We start from the raw sequence: 25979 nt of genomic DNA on the forward strand, positions 1-25979 counted from the left end.
CCCATTCCAATGGCCTTCCAGCCTTTATGCCAAGTGAGTGGTCTACCCCCCTACATGATTGTTAAAAAACCAAATGTTCAGCTTCACCTCTGTGACAACTTTAATGTGTCTGTTAATGCTCAATCTGTCATTGACACCTACCCTATGCCCTGTCAGGATGAGTTATTGGCCAAATTTGCAGGGGTCAGTTTTTTCTAAAATCAGAAGCCTATGTACGAATTCTGTTGGATGACTGGAAATGGCTCCTTCTGACGAACACCCCCTTTGGGTTGTACCATTATCAGCACATCCCATTTGGTATGGCTAGTGCCCCAGGGATTTTTCAGATTTTTTTTTTTTTTTTTTTTTTTTTTTTTTTTTTTTGGAACAATTAATGATATTCATTCCGGGATGCATCAATTATCTTGACGACATTGTCAAGACAGGTGAATTCACGGATCGACACTTATGCTCATTGTTCACCTGGTCTCACATACTGGGTTGAAGTGCAACTTTGCCAAGTCTGACTTCTTGCAGCCATCAATTGTGAATCTGGGGTTTGAGGTTTCTTGGGATGGTGCAAAAGCCTTTGCGTCACCATGTCACAGCTGTCACGATTCAGACTCGTTATTTAAACTTAGATGTTGAAGCACAACATACAGTGGGAGATTTCCTATTACGGGTTCCCAGATCACAGCTGCTGTTGCTGCCGATCCGGTTTTGCACCAGGTTTGTTCAGCATGGTTCACCAGCCACGTCTCCGGGCAAGGCTTCTGATTCTTTACATAACTATACTGCCCTCCGTGGCTGCCTTTCAGTGTCTGAGGGTGTTTTTTCTTAGCTACGGACAGGTTGCAACCTAGGTTGGTGCTCCCACCAGTCCTCCAGTGGGATGTGCTTCAGTTCATACACCAGGGGCATTGGGAAGTCTCATGCACCAAGTCACTGACCTGTAGCATGTTTTTTGGCTCACCATCAATGGTGACGTTATGTGTCTTGTCATGGCTTGCTCTCAGTGTGCGATATACAACAGATGGCGCTAAGAGTGTTACTCTCTTTGTGGGCTGCACTACACTGCCAGTGGTAACACATCCACATTGATTTTGTGGATCCTTCCTCACTTCTTATTGGTTGTTGATGGCTTCTCTAAATTTTTGTAAGTTGTCTGCTGTCTTTCTATTCTATATCAAACATCACTATGGGTCAGACCCTTCCCAATTTTTTTCGACTGAAGGATTGCCACATACACTTGGGATGGATAATGGTCTGTGTCTCAGACAATGCCTGATTTCTGCACTTGTTAAGGCATTTGCCATATGACAGCCCCTCCTTTTCCACAGCTACTGGTGCAGCCACCTCTGCATGATAAACGCCAGTGACAGGCTGGTGGCGTGTCATCATGATCAGCTACTTCTTTGTGCCACAGCAAGGGCTGCACGTCTGACACCTCCGCCTTGTCCTCCCTTAGCAAGTGTCCAGATCTCGCAGAGCGCCCCTTCTGTGAGAGCAGACCCACCTTCCTGGTAGATGTCACCACCTCCTGCCTCTCCTCTGGAGTTCCCCTGATGCCTGCTGCTGGCCCTCCCTGTGAAGCCCCGTTGCAGGCTGTGACCCCCCCCCCTTCCCCGCCCCCCCCGATTTGCAAGCAGGGCACAGTTCCACTACATCAAGGTTCAGGATGTTGAGATGCTTTCTGCACCATTGTCACTCATCACCTCTTCTGGTACTTCGACAGTTAGTGGCTGCTGCACGCATCCACGGTTGTGCCACTTCTACTCTTATTCACCAGTTCCGGCCTGGACTCTCCTTCCGCTGCTGCTGTCATCACCTGCAGTGCCTGCCACAGACACCGTGGATGCGCCAAGTTGTCCTGATGCCCACATCAGAGGAGCACCTTTTCTCAAAGGGTTTTCTATTACTGGCTCCAGATCACAACTGCTGTTGCTGCCAATCTGGTTTTACGCTAGGCTGTTCACCTAGTTCAGCAGGGTTTGCTGGACAGGCCTCCACTATACCGGACTGTACAGGCTGGCTACAGAGGTTGCTATAACTTGTGCATACAGCACAGCACCTGCCCCACCATCTACTATAGCTTTTCCCTATATAAGGACAGTATGGCAGGTGCTCGTCCTCCGATGTGCTCTACTGCAGACTATGCTCTGATACTCTTGTGTTTACTTGCATGTGGGTTAGTAATCTCCGTTTTTTGTGGGCATACTATTACTTTTGACTTACATTAAATGATTAGCAGAAAATGATTTCTCAAATTAAAGTTGTTGAATAATTATCATTGTCGTCATCATCATCATCATCATCATCATCATCACCACCACCACCAACAGCTTAAAAATCCACGTGATGCTAAAAAAAAGAAATGAATGCCTGTAAATAACAGTTCTTTTTGCAATGTGGACTGGCACTTAACAAAGATAGAGACCACAATACAATGTAAAATGACACCTCTTGGTTATGGCAAACTGATTATATTATCTTGGGATAAAAATTTGACAGAATATGATAACTAACAGTCAAAAAAGTTTAAGAGTGTGTGTGTGTGTGTGTGTGTGTGTGTGTGTGTGTGTGTGTGTGTGTGTGTGTGTGTGTGTCATTTGACAGCTTTTAAATCATGGGTAGAATACTGATTGATTACAGTCAACAGTAGAAGAAATCAGACAGCAAGAAAATGTAAAACATGTAAGACCCCTGGAGAAGAATGGTAAAAACATTTTGCTCATGGACCTCTCTGAATCACGAACAATAGAAGGGGTGAGAGAAAAGTAATGAGACTGATTTGTTATCTACCAAGTTTATACTTTTTCAAACAATAATATTATCCTCTTCAAAGTAGTTCCCTTCAATGTGAGACCTGAGTTTCTCCTGGCGTATACAACTTTCAAATAACTTCCGGGAATTCAGCCAGGTAACACTTTCAGCGACCGCCGATATTTCGGCGGGAGAACACCCCGCCATTTTCAAGGCAAACTGCAACGGACAGGCGGCGTACATGCAAATTTAATACCTCAGTTCTCGGATAGAAGCAGGGAAGATAACACACACACACACTGAACACTAGTGCCACCAAAGATGACCAAAGTCAGAGCTATCGATAGTGAGACTATGAATTCGCAGGTGAGGCAGCATTGACTCTGTTCCTCTGTTTTTTGACAAGGGAGAGAGCCGGATTCCAAACAGAGTTTAAACAGAAACCTCCATCCCTGTTAACGAGGTTGCTCACTAATTTAATCTCAACTGCCTCCCTAATGACACTGTCCCAATAGCTGGACGTGCATGCCAATATCTCGGTGTTATTATATAACATGGGGTGACCAGTATCCAAGCAATGTTCGGCAATAGCAGATCTATTTGGCTGCTGTAATCGTGTGTGCCATTTATGCTCAGTACATCTGTCCTCCACGGTCCTGATAGTTTGACCAATATATGCCATGCCGCAGCTACAAGGAATACGATATACATCCGCCTTACGCAGTCCAAGATCATCCTTAACGGAACTCAAAAGTGCTCTAATTTTAGATGGAGGTCGGAAAACACATTTCACATCGTATTTCCGTAAAATACGACCGATCTTATTGGACGGGTTTCCTAAGTAAGGCAAAAAGGCAGTAGACTTAGGTGTTGACTCAGAATTATCATCAATCACCCGATGTACAGTTGGTCGATAGCGCAACGCACGTTCAATCTGTCTATCACTATAACCATTTTGACGAAATGTAACTTCAAGATGGGACAGCTAAGCTGGCAAAGTCTCAGCGTCAGAAACGACATGTGCCCTGTGTACCAAGGTACGAAGTACCCCTTCACGCTGAGCCGAATGGTGACAACTATTAGCTTGTAAGTACAAGTCGGTGTGAGTACGTTTCCTGTAGACTGCATGTCCCAATGATCCATCATCCTTCCTCCTAACCAACACGTCGAGAAAGGGAAGGCAACCATCCTCTTCCACCTCCATCGTAAAACGAATGTTCGGGTGGATCGAGTTCAGATGTTCTAGAAAGACATTCAAATTCTCCCTACCGTGAGGCCAAACAACGAAGGTATCGTCAACGTATCTAAAGAAACAGGCGGGTTTTAAAGGCGCCGACTCCAATGCACGTTCCTTGAAGTCTTCCATAAACAAATTTGCGATCACTATCGATAGCTCTGACTTTGGTCATCTTTGGTGGCACTAGTGTTCAGTGTGTGTGTGTGTTATCTTTCCTGCTTCTATCCGAGAACCGAGGTATTAAATTTGCATGTACGGCGCCTGTCCGTTGCAGTTTGCCTTGAAAATGGCGGGGTGTTCTCCCGCCGAAATATCGGCGGTCGCTGAAAGTGTTACCTGGCTGAATTCCCGGAAGTTATTTGATAGTTCCCTTCAGTAGCTAACATGGGCGGAGTCGTCGTTCCCAGTCTTGGTAGCAGTGCTGAAAAGCTTCAACTGGTAGGGGCTTTAATATGTTGGCTGCATTCTTTTGAATGTTCTCCAGAGTCCCAAAATGATGTCCCTTTAAGACATTTTTCAATTTCAGGAAAAGAAAACAGTCACAAGGACTCAGATCGGGTGAATAGGGTGGATGTGGAACAAGGAATGCCTTTTGAGGTAAAAAATTCCCTGATAGAACTGGCAGTCTGCCATGTGGCATTGTCATGATGCATGATGATTTAACACAAAACCTGATGGCATAATGTTGCTCTAAATTCCGCTCTTTCATTTTCGCAACACAAAACAAAAACACAAGTTCACTGATTGCGCTCTCAAAACTCATGTGATGGCTGTACGGAGCTAAAACTCGGTCTAGGCATCTGGATGGGGTGAACACACCAGTCTACACAAGTAGAACAACACAGCATTTACAGATAACTGAAGTGTTATCAGTTTCACTACATTTCTCACGCACCTTGTATAACAATAAGACATGTTACAAAAGGTATTATTTCCCAATCATTCAGTATGAATTTAGTATGAATGCAGATTGCTGAGCACGTAAAAGTGGCAGCTTCTGGGATATAAGGAGGCAGGTAGGCCCTGGACAGAATCTGTCCAGTGGATTAATGACAGGGCCTCATGTGCTGGCCAGCCAGGACATGGTTTTTGTGCACTTTCCCACATCCACCTAGGTAAATACCCAGCTGGCTCCCACGTCCCCTTCTCAGATACACGATATGCAACATTTAGAAAACAGTCTCACTTCATGAAAATGAGATTTACTCTAGACGCAGATCGATATGGTACACAAAGTCTGCCACGGGAGGAGTGGTGGCGTCAGGAATGACATTCAGTTACCCACTATCACTAACATTGTCGTGGCCCAACAATGCTGATTCCACAGACAAACAGGAAATGCAAACAAGAAGAAGGCTGAAATTAAATTTATAGAAAAAACTTCAAGAGATCACTACCTCAAACTGCCTTGAGTTCTCTGTAACACATTATTCCACACATTCTTTTTTATCTACTATTGTTTACAGTTGCACCTAAAAATTTTCAAAATACAAGTCATTCAATATAGCTGTGAAAATCTTGCTCGACTGCTAAAATTCATTGTTGTGTCACTCTGGACTCTTATGGTTGGACCTATTACAGTTATTTCATCGAAGTCTTGTGGCAGAAAAATTGTTCTATACCATCCAGTATTAACTGTCCTTTGATCCTCTAAAGCAATGGGCATGACCAGTGCAGATTAACAAAGAAAACAAGTGATCATTTGTGACTTCTGAAATTTTCCCGGCGTATTTCTTCTTCTAATAATTTCCGGGTATGCAGCCGGATCCCGTCGACATTCTGCCACGATATTTCGGCCCAGAGACGTCCGGCCATCATCAGGTGAGTACACAACTACTGAAGAGCCCAGGTGCACCTGGGCTCTTCAGTAGTTGTGTACTCACCTGATGATGGCCGGACGTCTCTGGGCCGAAATATCGTGGCAGAATGTCGACGGGATCCGGCTGCATACCCGGAAATTATTAGAAGAAGTGATCATTTTCTTGCAAGTACTTCACAAATGAACTGGTTTAGTTAGTTTTAGTCCATCCTGGAACATCCAAACACTCGATTATTGCTTAGTTTCCAGTACATATGAATATATCCAATTTTTATTTCCTTTTATAGTGTTGTATGAAGATTTTGTATTTCCTCAGTCGAAATTTTTGAGCGTTCTCTTACACCAATAGAGAGACAGTTCTTGAGGTTCAGAGATAGTTGTGTAGAATCCATCTAGCTGGACATTCATGAAAAATCAAACATGTTGCAGGCTTCGATATGTCTACGGATGCCTCTATATTGAAGTTGAGCTACAAAATTTTGCAGGCTTTGATATGTCTATGGATGCCTCTATATTGAAGTTAAGCTACAAAAAATTTATCACTGGAGAGAACATGAACACAATGAAATTCTACAAATCAATTGCAAACAGCTTTTTTCTGAAGGCAACTGATAACTAAATGTGAACAAAGGGATTTAAGGTGTTATTGATGAGTTAGTTCTTTATAAAATTGTAAAAAATGGATATCTTCATGTGAAATTTGCATTTTATCACAAATTAAGTTTCTGAGCTGGCATTGCTTTAAGAATAACAAATGACAATTGTTAAAATAAATAATAATGTTATAGTTCATGGTTGTTCATAAAAACTTGCAGGGCAACCCTCATAAATACACATCTTTGGCTGGCAATCTCCACTACATTTTTATAAATAATATTTGTCACTATCTACAGCTTTGCTATCTTGGAATACCTGTTTTTGGGCTGGTGGGAGCTGGCTCCATTCCACTGCTAGCAGTTTTGTTATTTCTGGAAAAGGGAGGTTTGGATTTTCTGCTCGCACCTTCTCACGGCGATCATTTAAAAACCGCACATAACCTGGCAACAGAATTTGAGATGCTAGAATTGGTGTTTCATATGATGTGATGTGTAAAAAAAAAAGTAGTAACACAAAGTTATCAAACAACCTGAATTTACAGTCTTAAGAATGCAATGTTGCAAAGTACGTTTCAAAACAAGATATAAAATTTACTAAAAAATTGAAGGCACATAAAGTTCTTTTTTAACGAATGAGCAGTATGTATCCTTTCTCCCACAGAAACACACTAAAATGCAGACATGTAATACCAATTAAAACTGGTACATGAATTGTTGCCAACATCTGCCTGTCATGCAGGTGTAGTTTTTTTCTGTTCAGGACACAAGTTTATAAACAGAAACTACTTTTCCCCTTTCAAGTGAATTGTTTGTTGAGAAGTTCTATCATGGCACAATTACAAGCTTGCAGTTAAAATTATTTACACGTAAATAACTAACCCAAATCGGAGTATGTTTCTGAAACGTGAACATTAGACAATCAATCAGAATCTCAAAAAATATAGTCTCCCTAGCTTTTCCTTTAAAGATCCAAAGAGCCTGTATCTTATAACAAGTAATACCCTACCAGAGTATGTAAAGAAATGGTCAATTACAGTCCACCTAATGAAAACTTCAACTGTCAACAAGCACTAATTACAAAACTCACTCACTAGCTCCTGTAGTGGAAAGTTAAGTCTCTTTATTATGCTACAAAAGAATAATAAGACAGCTGGAGAGGACATCATTGTGCGTGACGTATTAATTTCCACTTAGGTTAATATAACCACTGACACAATGGAAAAGTTACTCTCTGACTAGAGTTAGGCTTCCATTTTCCCTGTCCACAAGAAGGAAGGTATTACTGACATAAAGTATCTAAGATGTCAGAGCAGAGACCGGGCAGTCCAGCATGTGAATAACAAGAAGATTTACTGGAATATCAATACTGTCCTAAGCAAATTTTCAGTTTCAGTCTGCATTAAACATGATAATGACAAGTCCTTTGTGGAATATAAATAATGGAAGGAGTAAAGGTAAACAACAGTTGAGGTACAGAGTGGTTGATCAGTGCAGACAATATACCACTAACAGCTCAATTTCTGGAAATTACAATCCAGATTAACTGTCTAAGAAGATAAGCAGCTAAAATGGAAGTCTAGGAGTGAACTGAGAAAGCAGAATACTTCACTAACATCAAATGAGCTATGATAGAAATGCCATTAGAACAAGATAAACTGAGAAAACAAACAATATGAACTGAACTTGTCAGGAGAATAGGCTTTAACAAAAATAGTTAAAAACGTGGAACCAGGCCATCAACTGATTGTTGGTCCTGCCAACAACTAACAAAAACCACCCATCCTAAAGGCATGTACATCATGGGTTGAGTATCTCTCATTCAACAGAAGTAAGCTCATTGGAAAACGAAGTCATACATGTAGTATTTGTAATAGAGATCTCATGCATGGTAATAGAGAGTGGGGATTACTTCAGAAACTATAATTCAAGAGTCCTGCCCCCACCCCCAACAGCACTGGAATCACATGATGAGATTATACCACAACTGAGTGGTAAAATCTCAATTCACCTTTTGTCGACAGTACAATGTCCAAACTATTTGATTTAGAGAGACTGAAAGGAAATATACTAGGGAAAAAAGTGTCAATACTTAGCAAATATCGATGCCCAAAAGTTGACCAGCCATGGTCCTCAGCTGTGGGGTACAAAGGAGGCTACGACTATGACTATGACCTGTTTATACACGAATATCTATAGGTACATCTTTCCACAGCCTTAGACTATCTAATGTTTTTTTTTCTAATATTCTGTAGCAGTCTTATTAGCATTAATGTTCTTGACAAAAATATCAGAGGCAGATAAATAACATTATCTCCAATCTACCATATCAGTTTGTAGCAAAACAATGATATGTGCCACTGTAGAAATCTTTGCAACGAAACAAAATTACTGAACTTACAAATAATGAAACTATTCCAAGAGTACATTAAAATGGCTATCTCAGTTTATAGATAACCAAATTTTACATTATTTCACCACAGAAACAAACACTACTGATTATAATACAATGGAAAAAAAATAGACTGTCACTTGTCAAGGTGGCACTTACGGTAGGGCTGCAGGTAGGCACAATGAAAAGACAGTTACACATTTGACTTTGGGTCAAAGCCTTCTTCAAAAAAGAATACACACACATATATTCATACGAGAAAGCACACATCACCTACAACTGACCGCCATCTCCAGACGCTTGGAGAATGTGTGTGTGTGCCTGTGTGTACTTTCACCTGACAAAGAATGAAAGCTAGTTTAAATACTGTTTCCTGTCGAGTGTTTCTGTGTGCCACATATCAATCACCCATGAGTGAATGGTTGCCTTTCCTTTATTTTACATATTATTTCATTCCGGAATTGTCATTATAACATATCACTGATTGAAATAGTGGCCCCTCTCTTCCGTTTATCAAGTAACTTCACTGAAAACTTTCATGCATTAGTCTTACCTGTCAGTGGTTGTCGAGGAGCAGTTTGATCACGCTGGCTCTTTTTCCGCTTCTTTCCCTTAGGCCAGCCAGCACGGGGTTTATTACCATTGTCTGATGAATCTGGAGCTTTTTCATCTGAGCTTCCAGTTCCTTTTGTCACTGCTGTCACTGGCTGTGTGGCTGCAAATTTCATGTGCAATTTAGTTATATCATGCAATAAATCAAGCATTAAGCAGTAATACCATTCTGAAGATAAAAATCTAGATATTACTATAAGCTGTTCAATTTGTTTGACAAACTCTTCCTCATAATTTACTGTATTAAAAACTTAAATATCACTACAATGCTTTTTGTCATTATGTAGAAGGAGTGATAAACAGCATTTGATTTAAAAGCTTTTGAACAGAAACCTTATGAGTACTATATGTTTTATGTAAAATGAAGGTGGATGGAGGGAGAAAGGAAAGGAACAGCAAGGGATTACTTTCAGCTGCATTTGCGCATTACGTGGAATCAGCAGTGGACCAGGATTCAAACTCAGGATATCCAGCTTGCCAGGCAGGTGCGTAGATCACTGTGCCATCTAGGACACAGTGTTAATGCAACTAAGCGGACTATTTCAGCACGCCTCATGGCCAACCCACTCTCCCATTGAGTGCCACCTATCTGCAGTCCCTGTTCATTTCCTCCTTGCTTGCCTTATAGGCAGTCATGTAGACTCAGTGTATGTAGTTATAATGACACAATTACAATATAACTTTGGCATATACAAGCATCAGTCAAACTCTTGTTTAATTGACGCCTGTACATACCAAAGTTATAACCACACTGAATCGACATGACTAGGCTACCTACACTGCACTGATGATAGCTGAAAGCTACATGTGCTTGAAAATGTAGATGACTTTATGAGTGATGCTGACCTTTTTTCTGTCTTGGATTATATCACAGTCATGGGAGAAAATTACTCTCATGGAATCAAACCTGATTACTCCTAGATATATTTTGAAAGGACAGTACAGAATCTGAGAAATGCAATAGTAGCATTAATACATCATAAACAGCCTCCTTTTTTCACAAATGAAATTTTTCAGGTAACTTTTGAAGATCAAAGCAGTTTGAAAATTAAGAGCCTTGAAGGTGGCAAGGAATTACAGAAAATTAAAAGCTTTGTTTAGTTTCTTGCCCAGGTGCAAGTGCTTGCATCGTAACCGCTTATGGACGGCATTTCAGCCTGGTAAAGGCACCCATCCACAGGCTAACTGTACCTGCTGCCAACAACAGAGAGACATAGTTCAGGAGTCCACAAATATTAATCACCAAAGCATTGGAAATTGGGTACAAGTCAAAACAGAAGGGGAAAGATACACTTGCTCCTACTAAGAAAAACATAACAGGAAGACTCAATTCTCAAATTTTTTTAGGCAGAGATGACTGGAAAAGAGAGAGAGAGAGAGAGAGAGAGAGAGAGAGAGAGAGGGGGGGGGGGGGCGAATTATTCTCACTTTCAAACTCACAAAGCCATAGTCCACGTCCAAATCCACAGTCCTGTGTTCACAATCGTAATGCAAAGTGAAATACTGATGATGATGTGTGTACACTTTGATTTTATACTGAGAAAATGTTGAAGCTGTGAGTATGTTACTATCATAGTCTTAAATCATTTGCATGATCCATGTATTTCTCAAATTTTTGGATGAATGTTTTTCATTTCTGTATTTTTATTAATTGTAATTTTCTGGCAGTTGTACTAAAGTAGTGTGCTAAGCACTGGTGTAAACAAATTATTATTATATTAAAATATTTTACATATTTTGTTATTATAGTTATTATAGGCATCACTGACACAAAAGTGAAGGAGAGTTGATATTTGGGGAACAGGAGGGACTGAAACAAACTGTGTCCTCTCGTTTCTTCCAGAAATGATCCCAACATCTGCAACCGTCTCATATAAGCATATAGAGATAAAAATGAAATCAATTAGTTTCATCAATAAATTAGGTAGTATAAAAAAAACCACACTGATGTCCACAAACTGACACATTCCTCATGACATGAGAGATCGCAATTAAGATTTGGGGAACATGCAAACAACAAACAAACTAGAAACATACAAAAAATTGATCAAACAACCAAAAATGAGTTTACTGAACCTAATGAATGCTGTTCATCAAATTGTAAAAAAAAAGAGATTTATAAATTAAGAACTTCTAGCATAAATAAATGACTGTGTACACAAACTTTTTGTCACTAATGTGGAAACCATTCTCTTTCTGTAACTATTTTGTGTGACAAGTTTTAACAGCAAGAGTGGTATGACAACATTATTGCATACCATGAATCTAGTCAGCAGTTCTAGTGTTGAACAGTTAATAGCCCCTTCTTCGGGTGAGTAAGAAACATCATAAGAATGTTGGTAGTGGATGCTGGTATGCAGCAGCTTGATGGCAAACACTATTGCAAACAAACTCTACAGCATTTGTATATGAGAAGTGTCGAGTCATTTAGAAGGAAAAACACTGTCAACTTTGGAGGAATTAATCCACCTGCCATGCACCATGTAAATGAGCATTGCTAAACATTAGGGAATCACAGTCATCAGAATCGTACCACAACTGGACACTACATTTCAAAATCTCGTCCTGATACATGGTGCTATTACTGCTCATGGGTTTACAAACATGGTTTTCCTGCTGTATGATCCCTCTTGACACTGTCAACAAAATGCATCCATATTGGTCTTGTTCCTGTGTATTTTACATTATAACTATTTCCAGTTCTTTGCAAATGTGAATTCTTTGCATTTAAGTTTGTAGACTGAATCCATATTCATATTTGAAGAGAATACTGGCCTACTGTTTATCAGCCAGCTGACTTGCTGACAGTAGGAGGTCAGATGTGCTCTACACTGAAGCAAAAAAAAACAAACTGGTATATGCATGTGTATTCAAATACAAAGATATGGAAAAGGAGAATATGGCACTGCAGTCGCCAATGCCTATACAAGAAAACAATTGTCTGGCACAGTTATTAGATCAGTTACTGTTGCTACAGTGGCAGATTATCAAGATTTAAATGAGTTTGAAGGTGGTGTTACAGTTGGCAGATGAATGATAGGTCACAGCATCTCTGAGGTAGTGATGAAGTGGGGAGTTTCTGGTATGACCATTGCATGAGTGTACCGTCAATTTCAAGAATTTTGTAAAACATTAAATCTCTGACATTGCTGCGGCTGGAAAAAGATGCCGCAAGAATGAGACCAACGACAACTGAAGAGAATCGTTCAACGTGACAGAAAATTGCTGCAGATTTCAATGATGGGCCATCAATGAGTGTCAGCACGTGAAACATTCAATAACATATCATTGATATGGGCTTTCGGAGCCAAAGGCCCACTCATGTACCCTTGATGACTGCATGACACAAAGCTTTACACTTCACCTGGGCCTGTCAACACTGATATTAAACTGTTGATGATTGGAAACGTGTTGCCTTGTCAGACGAGTCTCGTTTCAAAATGTATCAAGTGGGTGGATGTGTTTCAGTATGGAGACAACCTCATGAATCCATGGACCCAGTAGGGGACTGTTCAAGCTGGTGGAGGCTCTGTAATGGTGTAGGGTGTGTGTAGTTGGAGTGATGTGGAACCCCTTATACATCTAGATATGGCTCTGACAGGTGACATGTACATAAGCATCTGTGTGATCACCTGCTTCCATTCATGTCCATTTGCATTCCGACAGACTTGGCCAATTCCAGCAGGAGAATGCAACACCCCACACATCCAGAATTGATACAGAGTAGCTCCAGAAACACTCCTCTGAGTTTAAACACTTCCACTGGCCACCAAACTCCCCAGACATGAACATTATTGAACATATCTAGGATCTGTTGCAACGTGCTGTTCAGAAACGATCACCACCCCCTTGTACTCTTACGGATTTATGGACAGCCCTGCAGGATTAATGGTATCAGTTCCCCCCCCCCCCCTCCCCCCCAACACTACTTTAGGCATTAGTTGAGTCCATGCCATATTGAGTTGCAGCACATCTGTGTGCTCGTAGGAGCCCTACACGATATTAGGCAGCGGTACCAGTTTCTTTGGCTCTTCAGTGTATTTCATAACTTAATCAAAGGAATAATGATACCAAAGCCACTTATATAACTGGTCTCTGCCTCCTAAGACTTTTGGATATGAGCACCTCAATGCCAGGTGTAGTGAATTCACACCATACCAACGCTGTGCTATCTGGAAGGTTAACTGTTTTTGAATACCAATGCCAGTAGATGCTTATTCTTCATGAAGCCAACAACACTTCTGACAAGTGGCGCATTCTCCTAAGTGTTTTGGGTACCTCTAAAGCACCACGGTTTTTTATTTTTATCATTCATTTAGAAATTTATTCTGGCATCAAGGTGTTAATTGTCTTTATACATAGATGGCAGCAGATGGTGTGAGTGCAAAATGCCAATTATTGGGAGGTGCAACAGTAGCACAGTCAGACACTGACAAACAAATAATGCTCACCAGCACCCCTATAGCCCTATGTGGTTCTGTCCTGGGCTACTGGAATCTCTAGAAACCACTAGCGTATTCTTTAGATATTTGGCTACATACTCCACTCATTTGTTCACACTTTGTGCAACATAAACAAACAATGTGTCTGCACTATATGTTGTCTCCACAGGTTGCACATTGCCATAAGACCGATTCAACAGCAATAATAACGAGGCATAGCATCTGAGTAGGGTGCTGCAATGATCACAGCACAGTGCTGTGAGGCATGAAAATTATTGTTTGATCTTTACACAACTCAATTTCACAGGCACTTCTTGACAAGCATTAACAAACCATTATTCAGGATCACTGAATTAGGCCTACATACAGTATTGTCTGTGTGCTGTTGTAATGTTGACCTTCAACATAAATGCAGTATATTTTTCTTTGAAGATATATAGAGTTGGAAGAAAATCAAAATTATCGGGCTGTCTAAATTTCAGATAAACATATGGGCCACATGGAAGAAATGTTCTACATTATCCTGGAGATATGCTCCCAGACTTAGTAGATATTTATTGACTCCATCTTTGTGATCTGGACTCATGGTGACAAGAAACACCTCCACTTTCTGCAAAAGCTTATTTTATTTTCCAAACTCAAAGTCATCTGACCCTTCTCCAAACCCAAAGTGACCTCCTTTAATGTTGATATGCATCTCACTGATGTTTACATTCACACACTGACCATGAACCTTTAAAAAAAAAAATACCTCAACTTCAACAGCTGCCAACTCTTCCACATCAAATGCTTCTATACCTACAGCTTAGGTATCTTGGGTAAATATATCAGCTCCAAGACCATATCTCTCATCATCTACACTTGGTATAAAAGGTTGGTTTTCTCTTTGCAGTTACCACATAGCTCTTGTCAACAACCAACTTTCCAAGGCAGTTTCTGCTCTGATACTAAGACAAGCATAGCTTGCATTTGCAAAAAGTATCAGTATTCCCTTCCTCCCCAACTGACAGCCAGCCCATCCATATCTCAATACATTACTCTTCCAAGGCCGACACTCTGAGGTCAAATCCTAAAATGAGGTCATCTCTCCGTGATCTCTTCATACCACCTATAATTACTTTTGGCACACACATCTGTCTTTTTAAAACCATATGACATATCCAGAAAATTATCCATACCCTAATCATTACCAATGTAAAACCTGCCTCATGCATCGACCTACTACTATTTGCTCCAGTCCCATAACTGGTAAATCCTAACAGTTCAGAGACAGGGAAACATGTAAAACCTCTCAAACAGTTTACCATCTAATGTATATTCACTGTTCGAAATGCCACGTAGACCTGATTCCTCATTACACCGACCCATAGAAGTTTCAGTGCTATCCAGAGGCTTCATCTGCAGCCTCCACACCCAAAATCAATGAAGCTGGACTTGTCAAATACCTGCTCTCCTTCTCCAGATTCCCACAATGGAAACAATTTCCTGCCACCGACCTCTCTGACCAAAAGCTAACACTGAACCTTACCTGTTCTGTTTAATACTACCCAACTGTGACCCTCCCTCACTCGCATGTGACTACCTCCTTGTTACCCCCCTGGATTTTCTTACCTCCAATTTGAGCTTACCCTATTTCATAAGTTCCATAAGTTCCTTCCAAATAACACAAATCTCCTGGCAAAGGAAAGAACAGCCATCCACAACTTCAATTATCCTACCTGTGAACACTGTTACAATAAACCAGAGTAATTAACTGACAGAAGGTACCCATCAACTATCTGGTTCTTTCACCTTCAAGCCCTGCCAAATCCCTACTCAAATCCTTAGGCCCATTCCAAACCTCTCCCCTGAATCCATTTCCCTTCTAATATACCACCTTCTACCTTCCTCCCAAAACCCATAAGTCTAGCAACCCAGGACGCCACATTTTAACTGGTTACTGTGTTACCATGGAAAGAATCTGAGATCTCCTTGACCAACACCTCCAACCCATCGCCTGCAGTGTAGACATAATCCAATTCTTTCATCATCTCTCAACCATCTCCACAACATAATTATCTAGATCCCTACACCTAAATCACATGACAACTCAAAACAAGGGAAAGCCAACCACTCACCTATAATGAACCACTGTGTGAAACACAGACACACATAACAGAATACAGTATCCCCACTGGCTTTCTAGCTCTTGCTCTTTTTCTAGCAAAAGTACACACATTCATTCACACAACCACACCGACACTCAAACATGCACTCCCACTAAATCGATCTTCCTGTGGACACAGAAGTGCATGTTTGGATTTCTGTGTGGTTGCATGAGTGAATGTGTGTACTTTTGCTAGGAAAAGAGCAAGAGCTTTAAATGTAGCATGACTACTGCTTGCTGTTACCGTGTCTCTGTGCTCACTCTGCAATAGGTGAGTGGCTGCCTTTCCCCTGGTCTACATTTTGATATATCCAGGATTTTCCACTACTGTTTTACATGACTAATCAGCTATTCACACTTAAAGTTGTAGCAAAGGATTCATAGTACCTCTTTCAGACTATTTCTCGGCCATTCCACTCTCGAATAATATGTGGGATAAATGAAGACCTAAACCTTGCAAGCTCTGTTTTCTCTTATTTTATTATGATTGTCATTTCTCCCTAGGTAGGTAAGCCTCAACAAAATGTTTTCACATCCAGAGATGAAAGCTCATGATTACAATTCTGCGAAAAGATCTCGCCACAGCAAAAAAGTCTTTATTTTAATGACTGCCACTCAAACATCCATATCATATTCATGACACTCTCTCACCTATTTCATGATAACACAAAATGAGCTATCCTTCTCTGAGCATTTTTTATGTTCTCCATCAATCCTACCTGTGCTGATCCCATACTGTGAAAAAATACCCCAGACGAGGAACAAGAAGAGTAATGTAGGCTGTCTCTTTAGTAGATTGTTTGCATCTCCAAGTTTTCAGCCAATAAAACACAGTTGTTGGTTTTCCTTCCCCACAAACCTCTTCTAGATGGTGGTTCCAATTTAAGTTATTTGTATCTGAAATCACAAGGTTATCAGCTGAATTGACAACCTTTACATTTGTGTGACGTATTGTGTAATCAATGTGTGTGACATATTGTGTAATGTATTGTGCAATCAAAATTTATTAATTTTTGTTTTCAGTACTGATGTGGAAGTCCTCATATTTTTTGCACTATACAGATATGTTGTCTAAACCATTTTGCAATTCATTTTCATATTCTGATAACTTCACTGGGTGGTAAACAACAGCATCATCTGCAATTTGAGAGGGCTGTTCAGATTTTCTTCAAAAGCATTTATATAGTTTAAGAACACCAGAGGGCCTATAAAACTACCTTATAGTACCACAGATATCACTTCTGTTCTACTAGATGACTACACATCAATGATTACGAACCAACAGGACATCACAAATCCAGTCACACGGCTGAGACGATACTCGACTGAGACAATACTTCACAGGCACACAAAATGATAGGAGGCTGCCTGCGAGAAATGATGTGAACAGCCTATCAGAAATCTAGAATCATGGAATCAACTTGAGATATCTCGTTGATAGCATTCATTACTTTGCATGAAGAAAGAGTCAGTTATGGTTCACAAGAATGATATTTTGTGTATCTGTGATAGCTGTGTGGTAACAGATCATTGTCTCTCAGGTATTTTAAAATGTTCAAACACAGCATACCTTCCAAAATTCTACTGCAAATCTATGTAAATGATATGGCTCTATAATTCAGTAAATTACTTCTATTCCCTTTATTGCAGCCTGGTGTGACCTGAGCAATTTTCCAGTCTTTAGGTAAGGATATTTAATCGAGGGAGCAGTTGAATATGACTGTTAATAATGGAGCCATTATATCAGCATATTCTGAAAGGAACCTAACTGACATACAAACGTGGCTGGAAGTCTGGCCTTTATTAAATTAGTTACACTGCTTTGCTATACTGTGGGTGTCTACTTCTAAATTACTCAAGTTGGCTGATGTTCTTGATTTGAATTCAGGAATATTTACTGAGAACGATTTCCAGAAAATTGTGTTTAGTAACACTGTTTCATAGGTGTTGTCATCGGCATTGTTACTTTTGCTATCATGCAGTGCAGGTGGTGACTGTGTACTTGAGCTAGTATACTTTAAATATGAACAGAATTTCTTTGGATACTCTGCCAGACTTTGTGACAGAGTATTGTTGTGGAAACTGTTAAACATTGAGGAAAGTACTAAAAACAAGAGCTAAATTTCGAGCTACCACACGTTTTTGCCAGTCTTGGAGATCTTGTGTTCTTTTAAATCTGGCATGCTTTTTTCATTGCTTTTGCATGTGTTCGAACCTGGTTTGTGTCCCACAGAGATTTGTGCTGTCTCTTACCAATTTAGCTGGTATAAAACTTATCAACATTCTTTCTTGAATTTGAGCAACATCTAGTTGACATTTATGTAGTCAGTTAGGAAGGAATGGACATTTTTATCTGCTTATTTATATGCATATGGACCCTACTTGTCACTATTGACGCCACCTGCCTACACAAGCCTCCCCCTGCTACCTTCACCAATATCTGTGACCTTGATAATGTTGAATATCTCTCTCCAAAAGTCTTACAGACTTCAGTGTTACCAACTCATTGCTTATAGACCCAACTACTAGGTCTTTGCCCGTAACTGCTTCTCCTTGAAGGAACAACCAGACGTAAACAGTAATGAAATCCTAAACTCAGATTGGAATGTATACCGCAGAGACAGGCTGGACAGTGAAGGGGGAGGCGTGTTTATAGCGATAAGAAGTGCAATAGTATCGAAGGAAATTGACGGAGATCCGAAATGTGAAATGATTTGGGTGAAGGTCATGGTTAAAGCAGGCTCAGACATGGTAATTGGATGTCTCTATAGGCCCCCTGGCTCAGCAGCTTTTGTGGCTGAGCACCTGAAGGATAATTTGGAAAATATTTCGAGTAGATTTCCCCACCATGTTATAGTTCTGGGTGGAAATTTTAATTTGCCGGATATAGACTGGGAGACTCAGACGTTCATAACGGGTGGCAGGGACAAAGAATCCAGTGAAATTTTTTAAAGTGCTTTATCTGAAAACTACCTTGAGCAGTTAAACAGAGAACCGACTCGTGGCGATAACATATTAGACCTTCTGGTGACAAACAGACCCGAACTATTTGAAAAAGTTAACGCAGAACAGGGAATCAGCGATCATAGAGCGGTTACGGCATCGATGATTTCAGCCGTAAATAGGAATATTAAAAAGGGTAGGAAGATTTTTCTGTTTAGAAAAAAGTGACAAAAAGCAGATTTCAGAGTACCTGTTGGCTCAACACAAAAGTTTTGTCTCAAGTACAGATAGTGTTGAGGATCAGTGGACAAAGTTCAAAACCGTCGTACATAATGCGTTAGATGAGTATGTGCCAAGCAAGATCGTAAGAGATGGAAAAGAGCCACCGTGGTACAACAACCGAGTTAGAAAACTGCTGTGGAAGCAAAGGGAACTTCACAGTAAACATAAACATAGCCAAAGCCTTGCAGACAAACAAAAATTACGTGAAGCGAAATGTAGTGTGAGGAGGGCTACGCGAGAGGCGTTCAATGAATTCGAAAGTAAAGTTCTATGTACTGACTTGGCAGAAAATCCTAAGAAATTTTGGTCTTATGTCAAAGCGGTAGGTGGATCAAAACAAAATGTCCAGACACTCTGTTACCAAAATGGTACTGAAACAGAGGATGACAGACTAAAGGCCGAAATACTAAATATCTTTTTCCAAAGTTGTTTCACAGAGGAAGATTGCACTGTAGTTCCTTCTCTAGATTGTCGCACAGATGACAAAATGGTAGATATCGAAATAGACGACAGAGGGATAGAGAAACAATTAAAATTGCTCAAAAGAGGAAAGGCCTCTGGACCTGATGGGATACCAGTTCAATTTTACACAGAGTACGCGAAGGAACTTGCCCCCCTTCTTGCAGCGGTGTACCGTAGGTCTCTAGAAGAGCGTAGCGTTCCAAAGGATTGGAAAAGGGCACAGGTCATCCCTGTTTTCAAGAAGGGACGTCGAACAGATGTGCAGAACTATAGACCTATATCTCTAACGTCGATCAGTTGTAGAATTTTCGAATACGTATTGTGTTCGAGTATAATGACTTTTCTGGAGACTAGAAATCTACTCTGTAGGAATCAGCATGGGTTTAGAAAAAGACGGTCATGTGAAACCCAGCTTGCGCTATTTGTCCACGAGACTCAGAGGGCCATAGACACGGGTTCACAGGTAGATGCCGTGTTTCTTGACTTCCGCAAGGCGTTCGATACAGTTCCCCACAGTCGTTTAATGAACAAAGTAAGAGCATATGGACTATCAGACCAATTGTGTGATTGGATTGAGGAGTTCCTAGATAACAGGACGCAGCATGTCATTCTCAATGGAGAGAAGTCCTCCGAAGTAAGAGTGATTTCAGGTGTGCCACAGGGGAGTGTCATAGGACCGTTGCTATTCACAATATACATAAATGACCTGGTGGATGACATCGGAAGCTCACTGAGGCTTTTTGCAGATGATGCTGTGGTGTATCAAGAGGTTGTAACAATGGAAAATTGTACTGAAATGCAGGAGGATCTGCAGCGAATTGACGCATGGTGCACGGAATGGCAATTGAATCTCAATGTAGACAAGTGTAATGTGCTGCGAATACACAGAAAGATAGATCCTTTATCATTTAGCTACAAAATAGCAGGTCAGCAACTGGAAGCAGTTAATACCATAAATTATCTGGGAGTACGCATTAGGAGTGATTTAAAATGGAATGATCATATAATGTTGATAGTCGGTAAAGCAGATGCCAGACTGAGATTCATTGGAAGAACCCTAAGGAAATGCAATCCGAAAACAAAGGAAGTAGGTTACAGTACGCTTGTTCGCCCACTGCTTGAATACTGCTCAGCAGTGTGGGATCCGTACCAGATAGGGTTGATAGAAGATATAGAGAAGATCCAACGGAGAGCAGCGCGCTTCGTTACAGGATCATTTAGTAATCGCGAAAGCGTTACGGAGATATAGATAAACTCCAGTGGAAGACTCTGCAGGAGAGACGCTCAGTAGCTTGATACGGGCTTTTGTCAAAGTTTTGAGAACATACCTTCACCGAAGAGTCCAGCAGTATATTGCTCCCTCCTACGTATATCTCGCAAAGAGACCATGAGGATGAAATCAGAGAGATTAGAGCCCACACAGAGGCATACCGACAATCCTTCTTTCCACGAACAATACGAGACTGGAATAGAAGGGAGAACCGACAGAGGTACTCAAGGTACCCTCCGCCACACACCGTCAGGTGGCTTGCGGAGTATGGATGTAGATGTAGAAACAAGCATATCTAAGACACCCTTATGGCATCCCACTGTGCCAGTCTGTTTGTGGGCCTTGGGAAACCTCCTTAGCAACCCAAGATTCCATGCCCCTATCAGATCCCAGTTCACTGCCCATATCTTCATGATCTTAGTCCAAGGTCAAAACACTTTCAACATTCCTCACAGCCTAAACATCTTCTCTCCCATCTGCTTCTCCATAGCTTTGAATGCTGTCTTCCTGGATGTTGACCTCCACTTCTCTGATGGCTCTGTAAAAACTGGGCAATTTTGCATATACATGAACAAACAATGAATAAAATTTGGATGTCAATTCAATACGTTATTGAAGACCTATCAAGAATGTTTGTACAGAAGAAAGTTCGGGAAGATGGAAATGGCACGTAGAATGTCAAAGAGACAAAGGATACGACTGACCGTTGTTTCTGAATAGGAACAACTTGTTGGATTAAAAGAAAACATACACACCCATACTCACTCACTCTATCTGAGATTTAACTTTCTACAGCAGGAACTGTACATAGTGAACAGAAGGGCGGACTCACAACTTTTGGTTGACCAGAGAGATTGTAGCTCTACTAAAGTGGCCAACAAGGTAACCATAGGTGACATGGTTGCCTAATAAGATTTGGAGAAATCTCAACGGATCAACATCAGGATGATTCTCTCAAAAAAAAAAAAAAAAAAAAAAAAAAAAAAAAAAAAAAAAAAAAAAAAAAGTGGAAAGAGACTGCACGAAGAGACAGCTAGGCTACAAGTCATAGCAGAATTTGTATTAAATATACCTAAAAAGTTGCGGTGGGTAATCACAGCCATTGTAATGGATATGTATGTAAGTAGCTATAAAGGTTTAGATTTTACTTGGATACACTTGATAAGCGATTCTAGTAGTTGCATGTATGTTATTGGTATGTTACTGAAGACTGTCAACATTTTGAAGTGTTGGTGAAGAGTAATAGTGTGCTGAAGTATTTAGGCCATGTAATGGTTGTTTAGAATGTCTTCCGAGAAGTCAGTGAGAGAATAATTTTATTTGACGTAAAAGACTTTATTATCATGTTTGAGGAACTGTCCAAAAGTCACTAATGACAAGAATGAATGGGTAACTGTATTTAAGTGGTACATATATAAGTGTCCCTGCTCCAAGGACCAGTGGAAGGAGGTCCTGAGTTCAAGTCTCAGTGCGGCACACAGTTTTAATCTGCTAGGAAGCTTTGTATCAGTGCACACTCCACTGCAGAGTGAAAATTTAATTCTGTGGCTAAGCCGTGTCTCCACAATATTCTTTCTTCCAGGAATACTAGTCCTGCAAGGTTTGAAGGAGAGCTTCTGTGAAGCCTGGAAGATAAGAGACGGGTTACTGGCGGAATTAAAGCTGTGAGGGTGGGCTGCAAGTCGTGCTTGGGAAGCTCAAGATGGTAGAGAGCACTTGCCCACTTAAGGTAGACTTCCCCTGTTCGAGTCTCTATCCAGCACACATTTTTAATCTGCCAGGAAGTTTCAGGTCTAATGAAGGTATGAGACATCTTACATGAAGACACAGTAATGTGAATGTATGTTGGCCTATCACGTCATTCGGTAAAAGGTATTTATCCAAATCATTACTGTGACAGTAAAATTCAGTGGACATGATGTAACGGTTTTAGGCTCTTTTTCTTGATTTGATAGATCATAAAATTATCCTACATGTTTACAAAACATCCGTGTAATAGCAGATTTTCCAAAATATGTTAACAGCTTGAGATTAGACCTGTCCTGGGTTAAAGTTATGTACTGGACCCCCCCCCCCCCCACCCAATGAAAACTTGGTTGTGCAGACAGATTGGTTTGCAGCATAGCCCGTGGTCTAGTTAGGTTGGAAGGTTACAAATTGGTTGTGAGTTGGCGGAACCAATTAATGTGAAAGCAGAAAATATGGTTGTGGTTATAAATTGATTGGTAATGACATACTGAAAAATGAAAGGGAGGTCCAATATGTAACTTTTACCCCTTTCTGTATATCAAATTAATTATCCTTCTTACAAAACATGGATCATGGATACCCTACAATGAGGATAGTGTAAATTTTGTCGATTGGTCTGCTCAAGGATGATTAAGCTACTGTTAATTATGGCCTGTAGTAGATCAACTAGCTCAAAATACTGATGCAAAGAAATGTGGATCTCATGAACAACAGAAACCATTGCCGTAGTCTTAGAAATGTAGTGTCATATGTTACATAATTGCCGCGTGCAGTGTTATGTTTGTACATTGTCTGTGTTTTATTTTCAGGTCATTTTGATTTATAATACAAATGATGCATGGAATATGAAACAAGTATGTCATTTAGTTATTCTGATTTGCGGCATAGATCGCGTTGTATATTAAATCGAGACATGTCTCACAAAGATGGTTAGTGAACTGGATTTTGCTTCTTGTTGTTGTGACTGGCTGATCTGAGGGTAGTCTGATGCCTAAGTCAGGTTGAAAGGCAGTTGATTGGTTGCAAGTTAAGAGGCTATAGAATACATCATGATAAGAAGCGATATAAAAGAAAAAAGAAAAGATTGTAGTGATAGACCAAAAGATATAGCATAACCCTTGGCTTCAGTTATACTGGAAGGCGAGTAAGTAGTTGCAAATTTGTGAAGCCTGTAAGTGTGTCACAAAAATCTTAAATTAATACATTATATAGTTACAAGTAGTACATCTGGTTGAAAAATTTTTTTACCACTGCAGTATGATGTTTTCAAATGTTTAATATCTCTCATCCAAAAAAAAAAAAAAAAAAAAAACGCTATCCTTGGATGATATCGTTTGTTTCTTGGTATTTGTTTAGCAAATGTTTTAGTGTTGTTGTTACTAGTTACTGGTATCTCCACCGTGTTAATGTTGTGTTGGATCTCTTGGTGCGGTATAATGTTGTTTACTAATCCTAAAAACTCGTTTTCAGTAGTACAGAACACTGCGGAAAGTTTTTCCTTAAAATTTACAAGTCCTGATAAGAGTCAATAATGATCCTACACGCTGTTACTTAAATGGCTGGCAAGTTTGGAAGGAGCAGGAAGGTTTCATCTTAAAAGATTGATGATGATAGTAACTGTTCTCGAAAGAACAGATACCATTGATGACCGTGCAGCTTCTCTAGAAATAAATGATAATTAATTGAAACCCTCAGTTGTCGACAGGTGTTGTTGATATACATTGATGGGGACAGCTGAAAATGTGTGCCCCGACTGGGACTCGAACCTGGGATCTCCTGCTCACATGGCAGACGCTCTACCCATCTGAGCCACCGAGGACACAGATGAATAGCATGACTGCAGGGACTTATCCCTTGCACGCTTCGAGAACAGTTACTATCTTCATATATAGTTAAAGGCTACAGAGCCACTGACCTTCGTCAGTGTGAATGCACATAGGTTGCTCAAACTCTTACGGGAATCGTCACGTTAGTGTGTGGGAATAACGAGTGAATGGGCAAATATCTATTAGGAACATTACGTATGTAGATTGTGGGCAGTTGGGAATGTGGGTCTCACGGGAAGCGTGCAAAGGATAAGTCCCTGCAGTCACACTATTCATCTGTGTCCTCGGTGGCTCAGATGGATAGAACGTTTACCATGTAAGCAGGAGATCCCAGGTTCGAGTCCCGATCGGGGCACACATTTTCAGCTGTCCCCATCGAGGAATATCAATAACACCTGTCGGCACCTAAGGGGTTCAATTAATTATCATTAAAAGATAGATTTGAAATAAAAGAGGGAGGTCTTTGTTTGCAAAACGAAACAAAAAATGTAATTAAAGAAGAGTGATCGACCACATCACACAAAACCCAATAGAGATAAAAATAAAATTAAAGTCACGTAGTTCGCCAGTGAAAGCGTTTTCTCCAACCGACATGTGTAAAGAATTCATTACCGCGCTCTAGAGGGAGCTCTTGTTATTCTTATTCTTCTTCGTAGCATTATCATGAACGTTCACTAAATATTACTGTCGAAAACAGTTTAAGTGAAAGCTTGTTTACAGCTGTCGAGATTTGCGAAATTCTCAAAGGGTCTACGAACCAAATAATCCCTCAACGCACCGTTCTGCGATGAACTCTGGTTGTCCGCACTTGAATGGTTTGGTGAGACGGCTGCTGCAGGTTGTTGAGGTGTTGTTGGTTGGGCAACTGATGATGGAACGACTGGTGGATGACCAGAATTATCTGATTGTGTTGTGTTCGTTGAATCCTGGGCCGTATTCTCCTTCGATTCCGGCTCCACCTTAATACCCTCGTGGATGGCATAAAGATCTGACACAAGCGGATCCATAATCAAATATCGTCCTTTGAATGTTAACAGAAATTGAAAATACGAGTCAATTATACTGGGAAACGTAAACTAATACGCGATTAAGAAATTCACAAGCACTTCCAAATCACAATACATTACAAACAACACCATACATAAACATTCTGCTCTTAGCAAAGCTAATAAAACGTCAAGACGCTCCACTCGAAATGCACACCGACATTTATTGTGTTTTCCAAAGAAACATTTTCATTTTTTATTTTTTTATTTTTTTTTCACTTGCGTTATACACCATTCAGTCATTGCTGAATAATAATAATATCTCTGTTTTCATAATATCCCCTTCTTTTAATGTAACTTCGCTTTTTTTGTTTGTTATAGTTTACTATTAAACGTTCAACCTTTCTCTGTCCGTTACACATAAATTCGATTATCTTCTTGTAGGTTTTAATCTTAGGTTCAGACAGCAAGGGCTTGA

The 25979-nt window shown here is 40.3% G+C and overlaps 1 protein-coding gene across 1 annotated transcript in view; it reads right to left on the reverse strand.

The window, feature by feature from the left end:
* Positions 1-25695, reverse strand: part of LOC126095002 (high mobility group protein 20A) — a 63273-nt gene extending 37578 nt beyond the window's left edge. The window contains exons 1-3 of the mRNA XM_049909658.1: positions 25294-25695; positions 9337-9498; positions 6711-6835 (exon numbers count right to left, since the gene is read on the reverse strand). Of these exons, the coding sequence (XP_049765615.1) occupies positions 6711-6835; positions 9337-9498; positions 25294-25522 (516 nt within the window). The 5' untranslated portion in view covers positions 25523-25695. The remainder of the gene's footprint in view (positions 1-6710; positions 6836-9336; positions 9499-25293) is intronic.
* Positions 25696-25979: the final 284 nt, after the last annotated feature.

The sequence above is a fragment of the Schistocerca cancellata genome, chromosome 8 (genome assembly GCF_023864275.1).
Source record: "Schistocerca cancellata isolate TAMUIC-IGC-003103 chromosome 8, iqSchCanc2.1, whole genome shotgun sequence".
Taxonomy (NCBI): Eukaryota; Metazoa; Arthropoda; class Insecta; order Orthoptera; family Acrididae; genus Schistocerca; species Schistocerca cancellata.